Genomic DNA, 21,387 nt, shown 5'->3' with positions numbered 1-21,387 from the left:
AATACTATTTTTCACAAACTGCATCTGTAATGTGCTTCATTCTGATGTGACTCAGACTTCTGAGTGGGTGAATACTTTAAAACTGTAATTTGTGCAATGGAATGAAAGGAAGCAAATTAGTTGACAACAATTTATCTTGTCTTGGTTAAATCATGCTTTTCTTTAATTAGTTCAAAATGGAGAATTTCTGTAAGGATATTGAAGGTCAAACCACTCAAGATTAAAACCCATTGAAGAGAAATTCTGCAAAACTACATACTATGATACTAAACCAATATTCACTATGGAATTTTCATCAAAATTTTACTTTATTACCTATATTATTAATAATATATATATAATTCATAATCCTCTTACAACAACATTAGGAGTCATTCATTAGGAACACAGAGTCCAAAAATTGGAGACAGAAATTTAAGATTATTACTGAAAGTTGCTTTTAACCTTTCTTAACTGAAGCCTCTTCATCCTTCTCTGGTGGCAAACCTGTACCACCATCTTTCCAATAGGGATTGAGTTCTCTCTCAGACAGCATGGCCTAAAACAGAAATAATTTAAATGTTTGCATAGCATATAGTTTGTATTTTATAGAATATCTGATAACTTTTGAGAGACTTGTGTGTGAAGTCTGTGTTGTATTGTTAATTCACTACCACCACTTTCATGGTCTAAGCATCTGTTGTACACATGTTTTGGGTACCAAGAAAAAGCAGACAATCTGGTGCAGAAAACACAGGAGTATAAACCTGCATGGACAGCAAGTAGTTGGGTAGGACAGTCTATAAAAATCATTATTTTCTAAGATTAAGAATATATATAAATTGTCATTAACCATAAAATACATGCTAACATTCTGGTGATTTAAGATACACACATTAAATGGTCCTCCAACAGCTCTGAAATAATGTTCAAGGCAAAAAATTGTGGAGAAAAAATTTTTTTAAATATTAATCCCTTGTCTAAAGACAATAACCAAGGCACTGCATACTACACAAAAACATTGATCCAGGTCAGTCTGGTTCCCAAGCACAACAGCTAACCAGGAAACCTAGTGGCAAGAAAGAGCCTGCTGTGAGATGTGAGGACAAAGAAATATTACCTAGTGATCCATCACTGTGTTTTCAGATCAGACTGCATAGCATTTAACAAGGTAAATGAACAAACGAAGAAGCCATCAACTGTATGTACAAAGAGTTAATTCAATGACAGCAACCCTTTCTCCAGCCAGACTCTGAGTCACCCATGTGTTCACCAACAACTGAGACATGAAAGGTGCAACAACTGCTCCGAGTTCTTTCTTTAGGAAAAAACAAGCTTCTTTACCCTACACTTAAATACAGTAACTTAAGTAAGCTTTTACCACACTAAACAAGAGTGCTCCTTTCACACACCATGGAGAAGGCCAGACCAGCAGTGTGTCATTGTTACTAACAGAACTTAGTACTAACAAAAGTAGCTTTCTCCTTACCTAGAAGTTAAAAGGTTTTTCTCCACTAGCCTGATGTATGAAGCCTTCCATCCAAACAGACCAATTTAATTAAAACCATTATCACATCAGGCATTAGTTTTAATAACAATGAAGACTTACATATTTGAACCAATTAATTACTTTATTCATCACACAAAATTTAGTAAAAGGCAGAAAAGAAATAAGATATTAATTCCTCCTACCTGCTCAAGTTCTTGAGCTTTCTGCCGTTCCAATACTTTTTCTTTGTGTCTTTCACCTTTGACAGCTGCTACTGATGTTGTTTTCAATGACATGAAGTTTAAATTCATCCATTCTTCTCTCTTTAAAATAAACACAAAGAATCAGTGTTCACAATTCCAACAAAAACATGGCTTATGTGCCAAACCAAAGCAGTGCAACTACTGACAAATGCTGCTGACAATAAACAGTACAGGTTCTACAAACACATATTAAATACTTTAATGAAAAGCAAATATGATCTTAAGAACTATTACCTTCCAATTTTTTAATACTTAAACAAATTTCATGTCTCCCTGTAATATGAAATACATATTTACAATGGTATTTAAGGCATTAGTAAGCATGCATATTGTACAGACTGCTAATCATTATCATAAACAAATACTGTACATCTCATGTAGCTAACTGTAATCTCATGATCTCTTACATCTCTTCTAGTGTATACAAAATCTGCAATCAGTATCTGAGCATAGTTCATACCTCAGATATCCAGGCACTAACTGCACCTTCAAACTTTACAGTTATACATCTAAATTCTGTGAACTGTACCCACAATAACAGCTAGAAAACTGCATTTACAGAACCTAAGCCAGACCAAGGAGATTTTTAAAATGAGGACTAGACTAAAGAAAAGCAGCATATTAAAAGCCTAGATATATCTACTACCTTTATACATGTTAAAACCTGAAGCCTTAAAAGCAAGCATACACATCGTAAGCAATTACTCTATTAAGGCAAGTATTTAGAGCAATTCTATAATTCTAGTATAGCAACAAAAATGACCAGATTACATCTATTTTGAAACATGTCCTTGCAGAAGAATCTTCCTATCTTCAACAGAGTTCAGGACTGAGTTGTCAATCTGAACAGATGCCATATGTCACTTTGTCTCTATTATTTAAAAATTATGTTAGGCAACATGCCCAGAGAATTTCAGAGGTGAAACACAACATTCAATTTCTCAGATCTCTTCCAAGAAAGAGAAGGAACTGAAAAATAATCTATCTTCAAGTGATTCAATAATATCTATGTCCACATCAGCAAGCAATGTGCATCAACAAATGTGGATGTGCACGGGACCTCTGGTGGTCTTCTGGTCCAAAACCCCACTCAAACAGGGTCACCTAGGGCCAGTTGCCAATTTATTCAATTGTAGAACAGCCACCATTGTGAAGAAATTGTGAAGAAAAAGGTAACATGTCTAGTCAAGACCTTTAAGATGATGTCTTCAAGAAAATCAAACTTGTAAGAGCCTCAAAACCTGATAGGAGTTGGTACTGGGCAACATTAAGAGTAGTGCCTTGTTAAACACTCAGAACTATTAGGTAGAGAAGTCTTCCAATCAATGAAAAGTAGAATTTACCCAGCTAAACAAAGGCATTTGTCTGTAAAATAGGTTTTGCTCAACACTCTGCAAAAGAGCTCCCAAGAAACCTAAGCGTATTTCACAAGCTGAATTTATCTCTGGAGTAGCGGTGAGCCTGCCCACCTGCAGGGAAGGTTCTTTCGCAGCATCTGGTTGTTTGTTGACCTTCCAAGGCTCTTCTGTGTCATCTGACTGTGACACATTTGACTCAACCCATTCAACTGAAGAATCCTAAAAAGAGAGTTTAATGTAAAGAATAAAAATAATACCTTAACACATTACTTGATAACATGCAAACACTTAGCAATTATATCAATAATCAAAATTAATGCTGATTAGCATTACTAATATAATACTGTTTAATATTTTAAAATACTGATAATAAAAACAGAATATTAATATTCCCATAGGAGATTGCTTCATCACGATCAAAACAATTCACTTCATGAGCACATCACAGTATGCAACACTACCTCATACTGGCAGCTTATTTGTGTAACTCTACTAAAAGTAAAACAGTCAGAATAAAAACAAAATCAAAACCAGTTGGGTTTATGACATAACAAAACCAAAATTTAAAAAAATCTACAGGTATTACTAAGTCTGTTTCACATTTGAAAAGTTAGATCATTACACAGCACAATACAAAGCATGGTACATGCTATTGCCTGCTATTTTTGTATCCAGCTTCCTACACTTGCATTTGCAAACAGTGTACAGAGATTTTTCACTTGAATCCAACAGGACTGCATTGCACAGAGTTTCTATGCTATTCACATGAATCAGTCTGAGGAGTAAAAGTCTTTGGATGCAAGTTACAGCCAGGACTGTGTTGCATCCTAGGAGTCCCTGTTGTGATCTGAAGGGTTTTGGTGATTCCCATGGAGAATGTGGGACATTTGTGCCTTTGGTTACTTCTCACACTGATATTATAGTTTATCTCTGGTATTAACCCTTGAAAAATAAGTCTCATTACAATGGACATTCCTTCACTCCATAAAAGCGACTCTGAAAATTAAAACTAACAGTGCCACCTGACTTGCACCAAAAATGCTGGGAAGATGTTTTCCACAATGCGGCCAGAAGGCAGCACCCAAATTTCAAATGCAGTCTCTGTACTGTTTTGCCAGAATGCCCTTCCATGTGAAGGCATGTCCTTACAGATTCAAATGTACAAGTCCTTCAGACCCATGTACAACTCCCACATTGCTGGGAGTGTCCAAGGCTGAACATCTGTGGAAAAAGGCAGAGGTAATTCATGTTTAAAATCAAAGTCAATTATTTCCAATTTTAGACACATCTTTCTATCACATACCATACACTACAGGGTATCTATGAAATTTTCCTCTCTATAACAGAATGAAGATTTTGTTTTTCATTTTCTCTCTGCTGAAAAACTGTAACTCCCTTAGTTCCTAATGAGTGAATTTAATATCATAAATTTCACAAGCACTCACGTAACAGCCTATTTTCAATTGATTAAATACTTAGTACATTAAAACTGATAAATTTTGCCACAATTTTTCCCAACAGAAAATGATAAGAATGAGCCATAATTTTACTAACCATGCATATGCACAGGGACTAAAATGGTTCAAGTTTTAAGACTGTAAATTGAACTATTTTAAAATTTCTTACTTACGGAAGAACTATCAAGTAAGTCATCCTTCTTTTCAGATTTCTGTTTCTTACTTTTCTTCTTTTCCTTCTTAGCTTTTTTGGAATGTTTATCCTTTTTCTTTTTTTTCTGTACAGAATGTTCCTTCAAGTAAATGTTTGTAAATGAGATCCAGTTAACCAAACCATGCATATAAAAAAATAAATCAAAACCTACTTACCAAACCTCACGGAAGAAAGGTGAAATACACATAAATACCTTTTATTTTTACTACCCTCTCTCTCTCTTATGGGGGAAAGGTTGGGGTGGTAGGGGCAGGGGGGGCATACCTCACATCCATGATCAATTTTTCTTCCCCCTCTCAGTATCTTTTTCATTGGAACTAAGGCACTACAACTAAACAGACAATATCTACTACACTACATTTATTTTGGTCAAATCTATTTCTTCAGGTGTCACTACATTATCAATACACATCTTTACACTGCTGAAATATCTGCACATTAAAAAGATGTGATATTCACAGGCTCCATTAAGGCTTCTCCTGTGAATGAACACAAATGAGACTGCTATGAAGCCTTGAATCTCCAGATTATTTCCCATGGGACTATCATTGTCTGATAGAACTTCCTTTTCTGCATTTGGTAAAAATTAAAGCTGGAATTGAATGACAGAATTTTTTCCTCTTGGCAAATAAAAGATAATGTCTACTTAAAAAAATGCTAATATCAAAGCATAAAGAAATCAGAAATTGGGATGGGTTTAAAGATTGTCTTAAAGCCCACAAAGTCTTCTGTTCATACAAACATTCTGTAAAGGTAACAACCCAATTAAATTATTTACAATTTTGTCACCTTTTCCAGTGGTTCCACACGTTCATTCACGTCAGCAGGCATCCATGTATCTTCACCTCGCAGATCCTTTAGCAGCTTGCAACTCTCCTTCTTTTCATAACTGATTTTGGACTAAGATGAACAGAGAAGAAAAATAATCAGGTGGAGCTCAGTAGCATTTCCACACACAATGCTGAGAACTGCATTTCAGGCTTCAGAATGTTCCTCCCTTTCTAGTTATGGAGATTAAACTATAAATACTTTTACTACTTCTTCTGAAAAAATAACCATCACTGCAAACAGTTTCAATTCCTAAAAAGGATTTTTATAAGCCACATCAATAAAATAATTCTTTTTTTCAGCCTCTGAAGTCCACTCTGTTATGTTTAGCATAAACGTGACTTTCAGAAGCAAGTTTACTTAAGTATAACTTGTCTTTAGGAAATTCTTTATCCCATATATCATATGCCATATATCACCATACCCTAATTAAACAGGAGGAAAGTTATTTTATACTATTACAGTCCTAATTTTGTGTTAGATAATTTGTGCAAATTTTAATGTGCTTTTGGGATTTTATTTATTTGAGGGATTTCTTTTAAAATAACTGAAATCAAAACAAAAACTAAAGGTAGAGCTTGAAATTCACTTGAAATTGGCTTAAACACCAATTTTACCAGAAAGTGTTGTCAAACATAAACCAAGAGAACACATACAAGTTTAAGAAAGACCAATATTTAAAACAAACAAATAATAAAGTCTCAGGAGATTGGACAACTGTTGAGGTCTTTCCTCCTGGCCAGCTATTAATTCTCCAGATCCAAGTCTGTGCACTGCAGAAGACAGTAATCACCCTACCACAGGGCAGTATCTCTTTTTTTGTATAGCCAAGAAGGAAATCTGCAGCTTTTCTCCTGACAGAAAACAATGCTTGCAGGAAGATGACCAATACACTATAAGGGTTCAAAAGAACAGAAATACATGCTAAAAAATAAGATTAAAAAGGGTTTTTTTTAAAGTGCTAACTAACAAGATAGGACTGCTGTTGTGTTTTTGAACATTGGCATTAACATACTGAAAGTGGCACAACACAATGAACTCAAAAAAAAAAAAAAAAGCCCACTACATACGTGTGCCCAAACAAAACACCCTTTTAAATCTTCATGGCCTACTTTCTGAGCAGCTCCATGAGATAAACTTTCTAATGCACTTAAATGCAAGCAAAGCAAGGCTACTACACAGACTTCTTGATTTTAAACAAAGGAATATTGTAACATAAACAAAAAAATAGTATAGATCAGCTTGAATAAACAGGCCAAGACTGAGACTTCTACCTCTAGAATGAAGCTGACAGTCTACAAAGGTGAATGCTACCTCTTAAAATTCAAAAGGCAGGCATAGAGTTAAGAACACATTGAAATAACGATTCCAACACCAAAACATTTTCTAGTTTATAAGTAAACAAAGTAACAAATGAATGAGCAGGACAACAATTCAGTGAGAGTGAAATAGTTGTTGAGTACAACAGAGCACCACTAAAACCACCCAGGACTCCAAAAAATGCAGGTATGTTTCCTGCAACTTCTCCATCATACAGAGAGGTAACCCTGGCCACCCTACAGGGTTGTTCTGGGACAACACCCTTGAAAATTCATCCAGAAATAGATCAGATTGATATATTCTCTTCTAGTCCATGTATACAATGATGGCCTTTTTGTCTTAAAAATATGCTCATCTGACTAAAACAAAGTAACTAAATATGCCACATTTTTGGAGGAGCAAAGGATAACAACCTCAGCTTTGCAACTCACAAAATGTCTACGAGCTACAGACTCCAAACTTAAGCTTATAACTGGACAGAGATGAAACAGTGGAGATAAAGGGAACCTGAATACAGTTCTAGATGGAAAAAAAACCCCAAACCCTGACTCCAAGCTTGTTTGCTCCACAAGCAAACACAAAATAAGTTGCCAAGAAGTAGATTGGAAAAAAAGGCAGACTTTTCTGCATATTCAATTTCATTTTTGGTTGAGAAAGAACTGCAGCTGGAGTCAACAGCTCCCTTCCACCCTTTTTGCAGTTCTCCAGCCCATAAATCTATAAATGCCACAAATAAAGGCCACTCAAGATCAGCTTGTCAACATTTCTTCATTGTAGATGTTCTCTGCCTGTCATGGAAGACTTAGCCTCTTACCATTGCCTATAATTACAAGTATATTTTAAATAACATTGCTATTTTCTGCATGCTGCCAAAGTTACAAATAAAATGAGATAATCAGTAAGGCACAAACTGAGCTTTTATACTTTTTATTAGATCTAAAAATAAACAGAAGAAATGAAGGCACGTATTTAAGTAATTGAGATGCATCGTTCTAATGAACGAGGTGGATCATCATTTGGGCTGAAGTACACAAATACTCATTTAGAACACAGATTGACTAGAAATCATCATCAGAATACAGACTGCTGTCTCCTGAATACTATATGAAACACGACTGAGCAAGATGAATGTGTAGTGGCAGATTGACCACCAGGGTGTTAAAAAGAAACAAAAGCATCAGATGGAAGTTTGTGTCTCCTAGACAAGGATACAAAATATAGAAGATTCTTAACAATATATCTATGCAAGGTCAAATAAAAAAGGAAGGAAAGAAAAAGAAAAAAAAAAGAATGCTGACTAGAGACCTAAAAATATGAAATAAGTTATAATTTCACCTAAATTATCATTTTAACACAAGACTAGAAAGTCAGCAGCAATACCCTCTAAATCCTTCTGTTTCTAAAATCTAGCTCCCTCAAATTATAATATTCAATTTTTCTTGTTCATGACATTTTACCCTCACACACAAACAAATACTTCAAGTGGAAGTGAGCCGAAAAAATCTGCCTACACTACTTTATTAGCTTCAAAACTTACCTTCATATTCTACTTTTCTTTTCAAAAGCTACAGGGCTTACTAGCATGTCATAAAATGCAAAAAAGAAAGAAAAACTAATTAATTCTCCTATCAGACTTACCATTCTATCTGTGAGGACCAGCTCTAATAGTTTCACATCTGTCTACCCACAGGAGTCCAAGCATTTAATTCACGTTAAGGTTCATTAATACTTATAATACCACAGGAATATCCAATCATTTATACTTTCCCCCTTTACAAATGAGGTACATTTTAGGTACCACAGCATTATTTTTCAGTTTTTTCTCCATAAATAGTGGCTGATACATTTCTGAAATACCTCTGTTCCAAAAGTAATGCTTTAATTATGCAAATGCCTGTGCATGTACACATGAACACATTACAAGTAACAACCTGTCAAAGAAGGACAAGCATCATGCTGCACTACATACTTCTGCAACAACCTAATAAAATTGCTCATGGTCTCCTTTGCAACAAAAACAAGGTGAAGTCTAAGGCTGGCTAGGCACTCTGCAAGGTCTGTTGTTACGGTGCTACAAAAACAGTAATTATTCTACAGCACTATGTCAGCAGTGCTTGCCATGGTTGAAGAGAGACAAATTTTACAGACTTTACCACAAGTAGGCGAAAGGGGTTTGAATTTCACAGATCCATCTGAATGTGGGAGGAAACCAAGTTCAAGGAAAGTGCTTTCTGGTTTCCATCAAGCAGGTCATTAAGGCCAGCCTGCCCAGTAGCTGACAACATGATCTACTAAATGAATAAAATTTGCTCCAAAGCAACCTGTAATACACTGCAGATGCAAAATCCAAACACTATAAAAATTACATCATCCCACACCAGGAAAAAGCAGAAAAGATCAAAGACACTGCCAACAGCCAAGTTATAGGTCACACAATAAATGGAGCTTGTTACACAGCAGTCCCTCAAGGATGTCCAGAAGGGATGGAGGGATGAGCTAAAAATTCCCTCCCCAGCTCACAGAAACCCTGACCAATATTCCTTCCTGAGCTCAGCTCTATTTATTGCTTCAGCTCTCATGAAGGTCAGGGGAAGTTTTCCATACCACTATGAAGACCTTGCAATTTTCCACTTATAAGTGTGGTCAACCTCTAGTTCTTTAAATTATAATCCCCATGACTCAACAGTCAACTTCTTCATCCAAAAGAAGAAAGACTCCCTTTTCCTCCGCAAGCAATCAGAATAAAATCTACAGCACATCAGACCATTACAGTATGACAAAAACCTTCAATAGAGAGAGCACCACCTAAGCTGCTGTCCTGGCCACCTGCCGCTGAAGGGCAGGGCTCCATTCCACACCTTTCCTCTCTGCACTGCCCCTCACATGTTCCCACCAACTTACCCACCCAGGCCTGTTCCTGCACTCCAGTCTCAGGCAAAGTTACTTCCAGACACAAAATAAATCCCTGACACAAAATAAATCCCACCAAAAGGACAGTACAGCTTCCTGCAGAACAAGCTTACAAGTTGCCACTCTAGCAAGGTCATCAATGCTCAAAGAACAAAGGTGCAAAGTGCACTTAGGGGAAAAGAAATGTGGAAAAAACTTCTTTTCAGCAACAGCTTTCGGTTAGGAAAGTTCAAAAAAATCTAACACCTAGCCAGTCCTTCAAATACCAAGATAAGGCATTCAAAATACCTACAATAAGCTTTTCTTTCTAATTTCAGGATCATCTCCCATGCTATCATACAAACCACCCCACTATTCTAACTGTTTTGATAATCAACTATCAGAAAGGTTGCTGTGCCATGTATTACCCTCCCACTTTTCCATCACCCCAAAGCTCAGAGACAGAGAGCCCTGGTTACATGAGTGCTTAGTTCCAGGGAACTTGAACATACCCTTCTTTGCAGCTCTGATGCTTTTATACCAATTCTCTGTCTGAATAACACACTTATTTTGGTGAATGCTTAGATTATTTTTCGAGTCTCAATATTCCAATTATTGCTACATCCACAAAGACTTCCCAAAGAGGACAAGAGTGGAAACACAAGAAAGAGCTTAGCTTCCAGCCCAACTTGGGAACTTGCAACTGAGTCAGAGAGCTGCCTGCACCACCACCTCCTCCAGACACAGCTTTGCCAACTGGAAATGTCACCACTCTGCCATTTTCACCTGCCAAAAGGCACAGAAGAAAGGTCACTGAAGCGACTATCACTTCAATCATTTAAGCTTCTGGTGATCAATAATCAAAAGTCAGATGTGATTTAAAGAGCAGGCTACAGGAGATGTCAGCCTTCAGTAAGAAACATCTGGGAGGCAGCAGAGGTTCAACTAGTACACATCTGTTGTGCAGACACAACAGATAACTAGAAGCTATTACTGCTAGGAAACAGTAAATAGGTATTTCTTGTTAATGTGACATCTGTCTTCATCACTGACCTTCAAAAATGACCTGTCTATTCAAAGATGTTGCTAGCAAAAATGCATAGAGGTGCTTTGACAAAAATCCAAAAATCTTCTAATACCACAGATTTAAGTGCTGAAATGCTTATTTCCTTCGGCAGATAGAGTTGGGGATTTAACACTTCATGAAGGATTTAAAAGGAAAAGAACAAAAAGGAGGTGCTTACTATTACAGCACAGAAGCAACTATAACCCCTAACAGAGACATGTTTTGCTACTAATTTCTGCCTAAGGAGACATTTCTGTGATTTTCCACTGAAAACTGCAATGTAAAATACTGCCAAGCACTCCACCACCTCAGCAAATACTGATCATTGCAAAAAGCCAACTGTTAGGCTTTTAGGAGGAAATACCTGATCGTACTTCAGCAAAACCTGCTGATTTCACAGCTTCTTTAGAGCTCTAATTCTGTGAACTCGGCGACACTGTTATACACTGTTTCTTGTTTGCTTTCTTTTAATTTTAAGCTGTATTTTTAAAGAAAATAACACAAAAAATGTAAACCAAAAATTAAAGGGAGAAGTCTAATTAAAAGCATCAAATGAGATGTTTCCAAAAATAATGACTTGCAAATCTCAAATCAATTTTTTCAGAAATATAAATAATTTTCAGAAATATAAATAAGTAAAACTAAACACACCATTTCTTGTTTGTGCAATGATCTTCTTTTATGGTATCAATTTATTTTCATTGTTTCAATAATATACATTATTTGACCAAGGTCTTATTTATCTGCATTCAACTTCCAATCTGTCTCTAATCCTTAAAAATTAAAAGGCAAGATTTTCTGCACAAGGAATGACCACATCACCCTCAGAGGCTGAAGACTGAAATACTCCAAGTCCATGGAAAAAAACCCAAGTAACAAAAAGGCAACCCTAAAATATAAAAATACTATATGAAACAATAGATGCAAGAATAATCCAAAATTTGAAGTCTTGCTAAGAAGTGTTCATGTCTAGGAAAAATACACATCTCTGCACTTACCACAACATCCATCAGATTATTTTCTTGCTGTAAACTTGTAAACCAAAATAGCAGTGTCATGAACTATCATGCTCATCAAAACAAGATGCTATTTTTGAAGCTTTCTAATGATTTGCCTGTCAACACTTAATTATTTGATTACTGATCATCATCATAAACACTATCAGCCACGAGGTTTTATCAGTGCAGTTTGGAAGACAGACAACACAAATAAAAGAATACATTTCCAAGATTTAAAAGAGAAATCTCAATCAATGAATTGCATGGCATTTTGGTTCATCAAAATAACAGCAAGTTCAGTATTTCATAACAAAAAGTTAAGGTGAGTTGGCTGAACATCTCATCTTTCCAGAAACAGATCTACTAAAGTACAGTTATTTCTGCAAATTTCTCAGATTACCAGAAGTAAAGACTACACAGCTTTCCAACTGTCTTTCCCAAAGTAAAGGGCTTCCAGGATTACAATCACCAAATGACTGTCTTGATTGCGTTAGCCAGCTATGATAAATTCCTGCTAATCTCTTGCTGCCTTTCTAAGCAAGACAATTAAAATACATTGAGAAAATGTGTTGCAATAGTTTTCTCCCAGTTCTGTTCATAGAATCATAGAATATCCTGAGTTGGAAGGGACCCACATGGATCATCAATGTCCAACTCCTGCCCCTGCAAAGGATACCCCAAGAGAAACACTATGTGCCACAGAGCATTGTCCAAACACTTCTTGAACTCTGTCAGGCTGTGACCACTTACCTGGGGAGCCTGTTCCAGTGCCCAACCACCCTCTCCGTGAAGAATCTTTTCAAAATATCCAACCTAAACCTCCCCTGACTCAACTTCAGGCGACTCCCTCAGGTCCTGTCACTGGTCACTGTCGCTGTAGAGCAGGACGGTAACGAGAATGACTCCAAATCAAAGGCTAGAGAATGGACTCCCCCTTATTTCAAATGCACCGCTCTATTTATAGAGAACATCGTGCGGACTAATTTCATTGGTCTTAGAGTAAAAACATCTCACACCATTGGTGTGCAGTGAATGACACACAGTGGCAGAACATATCTATAAACAATATGAACAACAAGAGAGATTACAGAATTATTTACATTCTTTCCCAACAGTCTCCCAGGCTACCACCTGGTTAGAAAACCTTCTCTTTTTCTCTCTGATTGAACTGAGAATATCCATAGGTCACCACAGAGAAGAGATGAGTGCCTGCCCCTTCTCTTCCCCTCACAAGGAAGCTGCAGACCATGATGAGGTCTCCCCAGGGTCTCCTCTTCTCTTCTCTTCACTGAACCAGCCAATTGACCTCAGTCAGTCCTCATATGCCTGCAAGCTCTTCACTGTATTTGTGGCCCTCCTTTGAACACTCTCTCTAGTATGTCTCTCTCTAGATGTCTTTCTTATATGGTGGCATCCACAACTGCCCCCAGCACTGGAGGTGAGGCCGCCCCAGTGCAGAGCAGAGCAGGACAATCCCCTCCCTCGACCGCCTGGCTGTTCCACTGCAGCAAGGAGTCCAGCCACAATCAAAGTAAAGCAGAGAAAGTCAATACACTTAGGACATTAATCTGTTCTCACACAGGTAGCAACACGTCCATTTCTGAAAAGCAGACAGCAGAGTACTGACATGGCAACTATGACATCCTCACGCTTTCACATTATAAAATGCTAAATTGACTTTTCACAGAAATAACAGAGTATCTACAGGAGAAGTCTTTAAAATGTTGTCCTTTTACATAGCTGTATTAGGTTATTTGGTCCATAAATGGGAAGAGGAAACACAAAATGAGTTTAAAAAAAAGTTTCATTCCTAAATTTCCCTATCAGACAAATAAGCAATAAAGGAATCTCTACAGCTTCCTTTGGCCCACATGGACTTGTATAGAATAAAATGCTTATGATACACTTCTGCTAACACATTCTAAAACTTTGGTATAGAAAAGAGGGCAGGGGGAGAAACTCCCAACCTTCAGTATGTCCTCTCCTTACTTCAACTTTTTGTTCTTACTGCAAGGAAAAGAAATAGTTCAAGAACATTCACAAGATGGTAAACACAGCAATTCCACAAGCAAAAGCAAAGAAAACCATTTGATAAATAATGTATGTTTCAGTATTACCTCAATACACCCAAGAGAATCTTTGAAAATCAGAGAATCTGACTTAGCTTTAGGTTGCCTGGAAGTGAAAACATAACAATGTGGAAATATAACACAGACTCTATACTGTAAGAAGTTGAAAAGTCACATTGGGGAGGTTTCTCATCAGCCATATAGGGACCAAGCACTTCTAATGGTTAACCTCTGTAAAAAACAATGTCATTGTCTCCAGATCCTTTCCTATACTCCACAAAAAATGAACTTGAAGAATCATAGTGGCTAGCATTTCACAAATTATACTCCATTCTGCTTCCCTATCTGTCCTTGTCTCAAAAACTCTAGAGCCCTTGTCCAGTCTGCACCATGATCATCTCTGCACCTTTCTTCCCACCTTGCCCAAGGCTGTTTGGTTCTTCTTGAGATGCTGGGACCAGGGCTGCATAAGCTATTTGACACAGAAATGGGTAACATGTCTGTGCAACCACCTCCTTTGTTCTTTATTCATCTCACAGTGGTTCTAACACTTGATCAGCTTTTTTCTAGGCGACGATGTAGCATCTTTATAGAGCTATTTACTCCCCAGCTGTTAGTTTTGAATGGTAAAAGCCAGCTCTGAGCCCACCGCTGTACAAAGAAAATCAGTTTGCCTTACTCTGGAAAATCAGTGTTGTGCACTGGGTTTTCTTTAGTATCACACAAATATTGCAGATGCATTTTTATGATATTAATGTAGGAGTAATTTGTATTCATGGTATTTTAAAAATATGCTGAACAATACAATGATGGTCTGTTTCTTGTTCAAGTCAAAAAAAAAAGATAAAATTCAACAAAGATCCTACATACATACCTTTTAATACACTACAGCTTAGCAAAAAGAAAAAATATCAGATTTGGTTTCATTCTAAAAACTCCAAACCACTTTCTCTAATATTCTTCAGCAAGGCTGATGAGCAGAACCTAAACCTACAAGAATTAACACTGAGAGTTAGGACCTATGAAGCTACAGTATCGTCAAAGAACTCTGGAGACATATCCTAACAGCGTACCCTGGTGCTGAAGTGCAGCAACTCTTTGAGACATATCCTAACAGTGCAGTGAGAAGTGTAGCCCCCCTGCTCAAGATACCGAACTTTCTAGCAACTACTGGAACCGTGCCAAAGGCAACCTGGGCCCCAGGCAAAAGGTCATGAAGTGGTGCTGCCCCTCTGCACAACAGAGAGACCCCTGGGGCCAGCCAGGAGAGCAGGCACTCAGAGACACTGCAGGAGCCAAGGACTCAGCAGCAGGAGCCCAGACCATGGCACACTTAGACTGCAAGGGTATAAAAGCTCAGGGATTTGGTTGTTCAGGGTCCCTCCTTGGAGGCACCCAGCTCAAGCTGGCTTTGTGTTCTGCACCATGATTAAACTGTTGTAAGAATCCAGATGTCTCTGACTCTTCCATGGAAAACCTGGGGTCAAGCTGGTAAGGAAAACTTGTCTGAGTGTGAGTGTTGTGTATAGAGAATGAAGCAGAGCACACATTGGCTCACTGGAGCTGCTCTCCACAAAGGGGCTTCAGTGCCAGCAGTGAGAGCCGTGGGAGTGCATCCCGGGTGGGGGACTGTGCTTCCTGAATGGTCAGCCAGGAGAGCTTCCTTAACCCTGTCACTGGAGTTTTCCAAGACATGACTGAACAGAGAACTAAATAATCTCACCTAGGCTGCCTTTCCCACAAGGGGTTGGACCAAGTGATCTTGCAAGGTCTTTCCAGCCAGGGCTATTCTAGGATTCTAAGCCAGTGGCACTGACCCAGGCAGCTTGCTGTACAAGGGGCACCAGCTGAGAAGGAAAGGTAAAGTAGGATAATAGTGCCCTACATAAGCTTTGCTTGCTGTTAAGTGTATTTTCTGAACATCCAAGAGGTTGAACTGAGCAAAGGAGAAGTTTGAGTAAAGCAACAGACATCTTAACAACATCAACAAACTTTTGCAGGGTAGTGTGATTCACTATTACTAAGTTAAATGAATTTCCCTTCAACTGCTTGTCAAAAGGGGGGAAATCACTGAAGAGAACTTTTATTGCCAAGAAATGGTTCCATAACTGTACAAAGGAGATGCCCACATGATATATTACATAAAATCTTCTCTCTTTCTACTTTGCCTTGAGAAAAGGCATCACTGTTCTGTAAGCATCAGGCTATTCAGGCCATTTTCCCACTACTTTTTTTCTGACAATATCTTTGCCCAGGAAGATTTGGCTGCTGCTTACCCTGGCCTTCCTTTTGTCAAAAGCCCATCACCACAACCTCATTCTCTTTCCACACTCTGTCTTTCTCTTACACTTCTCTTACACTTCCCTTAAACCCCAAAAACAAGCCATGTGCCTTAAGTGATGTGCCATTTGTGACTTCAGCATTCACTCTACCTACGAGTGACAACAAGAATCACCACAAGTACCAAAACCACGCAGATTTTGAACAAAATGCATCAGGATTAGTGCGGGTCTCCAAGTCACAGCATCTCTACCAAAGCACTTGTGAGTGGGAGCATCCTAATTCTTGTCTTACAGTACAGTAACCTATCACCAGGCAAGTAACTGACCCTATGAAATCAGGCTCCTACTTGTTAACACACGCACACAACTTCAAGTTATTACCACTCCATGACCAGAACGCTGCAATGCAGGGATACAGGCTCTTTAGGAAAGACAGGCCATAAGACAAGGAGAGATAGTCTCCTTTTAAGTCTCATTTAAGGAAAGGCTGAGAGCTAGGTCTGTTCAGCCTAGAGAAGGCCGGGAAGTGAGGGTGGTGCCATCTTATCACTGTATAAAAAAATCTGAAGAGAGAATGTAAAGACTCCGGCTCTTTCGAAAGGTGTAAGCACAGAAATACATTATAAGTGAAACACCAAGAGGATCAATACCACAAGTGTCAAAACGCACGAAACCAGGTGGGTGTCATGCAGAAACTCCAAACTGCGTCCTGCCACTGTCGGTGCCGCAGCACAGCTCCCCTGGGCACAGGCGGGGCTCTCCCCGCCTCCGCCTGCCGCGGCCAGGGCACCTTCAGGAGCGCACCGACCCCGCGCAGCACCCAGCGCCAAGCCTGGGGAACGGAGAGGTGCTGAGCAGCCCCGGGGCAAGGCCGGGCCGGGCCGGTCACCCCACCTGTGCCAGCAGCGCCTCCCGCTCCCGCCGCTCCCGGCTCCGCTCGCTCTCCGGCCCGGACGCCATCCGCACGGCCCGCCGGAAGCCGCGCAGCGGCCGTACGGCAGCCCCGCCGCGACACTGTCGTGAACAGCGTCCCGGGGAGTGGCGGGGCTGGGGGCGGCTGCGGCTCCTCCCGACGGGGCTGCGGGGCGCGGCGGGGACAGCGGGGACAGCCGGGCACAGGGAGCACGGCGGGGACAGCCGGGCACAGGGAGCACGGCGGGGACAGCCGGGCACGGCGGGGCACAGGGGGCACGGCGGGGAGCTCCCGAAGCCGGGTTCTGGTACCGGCTCGGTCCCTCAGCCCCTCTGTTCTAGCCGGCGTCCGTGGCGACGCGCTCGGCTCAGGACAGGGTTATAGAATCAGAGAATATCCTGAGTTGGAAGGGACCCACATGGATCATCAGTGTCCAGCTCCTGCACAGGACCATTCCCGAGAATCACACCGTGCGCCTGAGAGCGTTGTCCAAATGCTTCTTAAACTCTGCCAGGCTTGGTGCTTGGTGCTGCTCCCCGCTTCCCTGGGGAGCCTGTTCCAGTGCCCAACCACCCTCTGGGTGAAGAACCTTTTCCTAATATCCAGCCTAAACCTCCCCTGATACAACTTCAGGCCATTCCCCCAGGTCCTGTCACTGCTCACCACAGAGCAGAGATCAGTGCCTGCCCCTCCTCTTCCCTCACAAGGAAGCTGCAGACTGCAATGACATCTCCCCTCAGTCTCTTCTTCGCCAGGGTGAACACACCAAGTGCCCTCAGCCGTTCCTCAAATGGCTTCTCCAGTCCCTTCACCATCTTCATTGTCCTCCTTTGAGCACTCTCTAACAGCTTTGTATCTGTTTTACATTGTGACACCCAGCATGGAGGTGAGGCCACCCCAGTGCAGAGCAGAAGAGAGCGGGACAATCCCCTCCCATACCTGGCTGGCCATGCTGTGCCTGATGCCCCCCGGACAGGGTTGGCCCTCCTGGCTGCCAGGGCACTGCTGGCTCATGTTCAACTTGCCACAGACCAGGACCACCAGGTCCTTTTCCATGGTGCTGCTCTTCAGCATCTCATTTCCCAGTCTGCACATCCAGGGTTGCCCCACCCCATGTACCCAGGTGGGTTCCCCACACCTTGCTCAGAGCTCACCAGCCTCAGAGGTGGAGGTCACAGCAAATACCATGTCCTGGCACAGCAGCTTATTGGAACCCTGTGCTGCTTGACCAACAGGACCACGTAGTCTTGCAATGGGCATTAAGGAAACTTCCCTGCCCAGCCACACATAAGCTTCTCCAGCAGTCACACTCATACCACCTAAGCTGCCCTGGCAGCTACACGCCCCACTGTCAGACAAGGCTTCATTACCGGCTCAACCCCAGGTTTCCCACAGCAAAGTGTCTGACATCTCAATCCTTAAAATAGCTTAATCACAACACCACAACAAAATAACAACTTGAACTGGGTACCTTCAAGGAGGGACCCCAAGTGAAGAAAGCTTAGGGCTCTTACACCCTCACAAGCACAGTCCAAGAAGAGTCATGTCTGGAACGCATGGCTCCTTCCATGTCCCTGAGTGTCCACGCACCACAGCGTGGCTGGCACCACAAGTCCCTGTGCCCTCTGGCAGTTTCACAGTCTCTTGCCTCAAGCTCAGGCTCCTCCCCAGAGCTCAGCCTGCAGCTGCACACCAAGCACTAAATGTAATCCTCAGCACTGGGGATACTGATGTCCAGGCTCATCCCTCCTGCCAGGCTGAAATTCCCTTGCACAGACCCTGGCCTGCTTGTCCGGACCAGCATTAATGAGAGCAAACAAGGGAACGTGGCCCAAAAGATGCTCACAGGTTCAGGTGCCCTGCAGTGCCCAGTGCTCCCCATTGCTGTGAACACCTCCAGGTGATTTTCCAGAAACTTTCTTGCCTGTTTTCAGCCAGTTCAGTGCATCCATGCTAGACTGTGACCTCTGTAATGTCAGGGTGCTGGTTGCCCAGAATGTGCGTGGATTTGCAAAGGGAAATTAAAAAACAGGTGTGTTCAAGCACTTGAAAGTTGCAGTTGGCCAGCAGCATTTGACAGGACTTCTATGCCTCTGGTGAAACAAATGTTTATCTGGGGCATAATTTCTTTGGGATGAGATCAGAGCATTATTAATGTGTCTGACACCAAATGTGCCCACAGCTGCCAAGTAATAACATTCTTTAGGCCAAGGTCTGAGTGAAGATCTTGGGTAATTTGTTAGCTATTTGCATGGGACAATATGTTTTCAAAGTGATAACAGTAATTTAATCATCATCTCCATGGTGGTATTAAATGTGTAAATTGAATTTGCATATTTGTTCAATTTATGCTGACAGTTAACAGCATCTCAAGAAAAACCTGTTGTAGATCACCACTAGGTGTAGAATGATAACTGATAGACTTTCATAGGCACCATTTGGAAAAGCAGCATGTGAAACCTCTTCAGGGAGCCATTTACAGAGCAAACAGATGGATACAGAAGATGTTCCAGCAAGATTGACTAAAGCTACTTCCAGTCCTTGGCTATATACAGCAAAGTACACTGCTTGAGAGAGGAGAAGCAAGAAAAGAGCATGTATGCCCCATTAAGGAAAGCCTCTTCTCTGGTTGTGATGTGCTCTTCTCAACAACAAATTGGTTTCTTTCCATCCCAGTGCTACCACTTGTTCCAGGCAGCCAGCAGAGTATCTCAAGTTGGTGCTCTCTAACTCACTCAGCACACAGCCAGGCATATGGGCTTAATAGATTTGTATTACATCTAAACAGAAAACTGATAGTCCATGAGTTGAGCCAACTACTTGTGACTGACTCAGTTTAGGAAGTATTTGAAAATAAGAACAGAAAGTCTGGAAACTGTGGCATAGTGTGAATAGTGACAGATGTGGACAATTAGGGAGGGAGAACAAGGAATGTATTTTCTACAGCTGAAAGTTACAGACATAGAAGAGGATTCAAAGCATGGGGTGAGCTCTTGCAGTGTCAGGTGCTATTCTTCATACCTGTAACCCTCCATGTCATTAATAAGGTGGTTCTGTAAATTTTAATTTAAAACCATTTTCTAATACTCCTGGTTTTAAGAAAGAAACTATGACACAAATACACTCTAGAATCTCAAAAACTGAAGAACAGTAAAACCTAGAAAGTTGTATCTGATAGCTGCCTTTAATTTTGAAGTCAGTGGTTAGGGAAATGGTGGCATAATTTAATTTATTTACCTCTTGTTTTTTTGAGAAAAGTATTTTCTCAAATGAAGCAGGTAAAAACTAAAGTTTACCCTTATTTCTTTCAAGATATTAATGTGTCCGAGAGCTCCTCACATGCTCAGAAATCTTCAGTGAGCCTAGAGAGCTACTTTGTGGTATACCACTTTTAATGGTCAGCTGGGCACCTCTGCTCAGTTGTCTAATTCTCTGCCAAAATTAGAAGGCTAACAAAACAGTAATGCCCTGGAGATACTGATTTTTGATGAACTTCAGGGAGGAACTGACCTTTCCTAGTGAATCATTATTTTCCATTTAATGGCACATTTTACACTTTCTCTGAAAGAAACTGGTCACTCTCCAACTGACCTGTGTTATAAACCTCCATGGTTCTAACTTTCACTACGTGCCTTCAACGCACGGCTTGATGTTTTATTTTTATTTCAAAAAGGTTAAAAAAAATCCTCTCTACTCAGTGGGATCCTGTGCAGTTTTCTTTAAACAAGAGACAAGGTTTCACTAAGGGAAAAGAGGTTGTTTTTTTCCTGAGACTACAAAATCTTTTTCCACTGTGATGGTGGAGAGAATTTCTTACCTCAATTATTAAAAAACATTATGAAGTCCTCATACTAAAGAAAAACATTATCCAGTAAGATGCTGGTAAGACGACAGAAAGGGGACACACCCCAGTCAAAATGTACTTCGTTTCAATCAATTCTCATTCTGTTCATTTTTAAAACCACCTTGTTTTCAGTTGCCATTGGTACTATCAAGCAGTCCTTTACATTCAGTTCTGAGGGATTACTTAGAAGGGAATTTTCATTGTCTTGTCTCAGAAAGAAAAATGTCAGTCCTTGGAGAAATTGCAGTGGAAAAAAAAAACAAAAAAAACAAAGACTGATGCAATTGCAGGGAAAAGCATATTTCTTTCATAGAAATTTCATTATGTTTACTCAGGAGAAAATTAAAGCAACTGTGTCTAAATTCAGTGCCATAAAATGATAGAACATCTCACCCAAAAATCAATGCAGCAGCAATGC

General features: G+C 40.2%; 1 protein-coding gene across 3 annotated transcripts in view; it reads right to left on the bottom strand.

Moving 5' to 3' along the window:
- CWF19L2 (CWF19 like cell cycle control factor 2) overlaps window positions 1–17,212 on the bottom strand; it is a 58,960-nt gene extending 41,748 nt beyond the window's left edge. Inside the window, exons 1-6 of one of the 3 annotated variants that reach the window (XM_068181387.1) lie at window positions 17,107–17,212; window positions 5,550–5,660; window positions 4,720–4,839; window positions 3,201–3,308; window positions 1,672–1,791; window positions 445–538 (exon numbers count right to left, since the gene is read on the bottom strand). In XM_068181387.1, coding sequence (XP_068037488.1) covers window positions 445–538; window positions 1,672–1,791; window positions 3,201–3,308; window positions 4,720–4,839; window positions 5,550–5,660; window positions 17,107–17,172 — 619 coding nt within the window. In that variant the 5' untranslated portion in view covers window positions 17,173–17,212. Of the gene's footprint in view, window positions 1–444; window positions 539–1,671; window positions 1,792–3,200; window positions 3,309–4,719; window positions 4,840–5,549; window positions 5,661–8,445; window positions 8,467–10,276; window positions 10,569–17,106 lie in introns of those variants that run through there. The other 2 variants (XM_068181389.1, XM_068181388.1) reach the window with 2 other exon arrangements.
- Between the last annotated feature and the right edge of the window lie 4,175 nt (window positions 17,213–21,387).

Source organism: Anomalospiza imberbis, chromosome 2 (genome assembly GCF_031753505.1).
Source record: "Anomalospiza imberbis isolate Cuckoo-Finch-1a 21T00152 chromosome 2, ASM3175350v1, whole genome shotgun sequence".
In the NCBI taxonomy this organism is placed as follows: Eukaryota; Metazoa; Chordata; class Aves; order Passeriformes; family Viduidae; genus Anomalospiza; species Anomalospiza imberbis.
The sequence above is the reverse complement of the archived record's forward strand: the minus strand, read 5'-3'. Positions and strand labels throughout refer to the sequence as shown.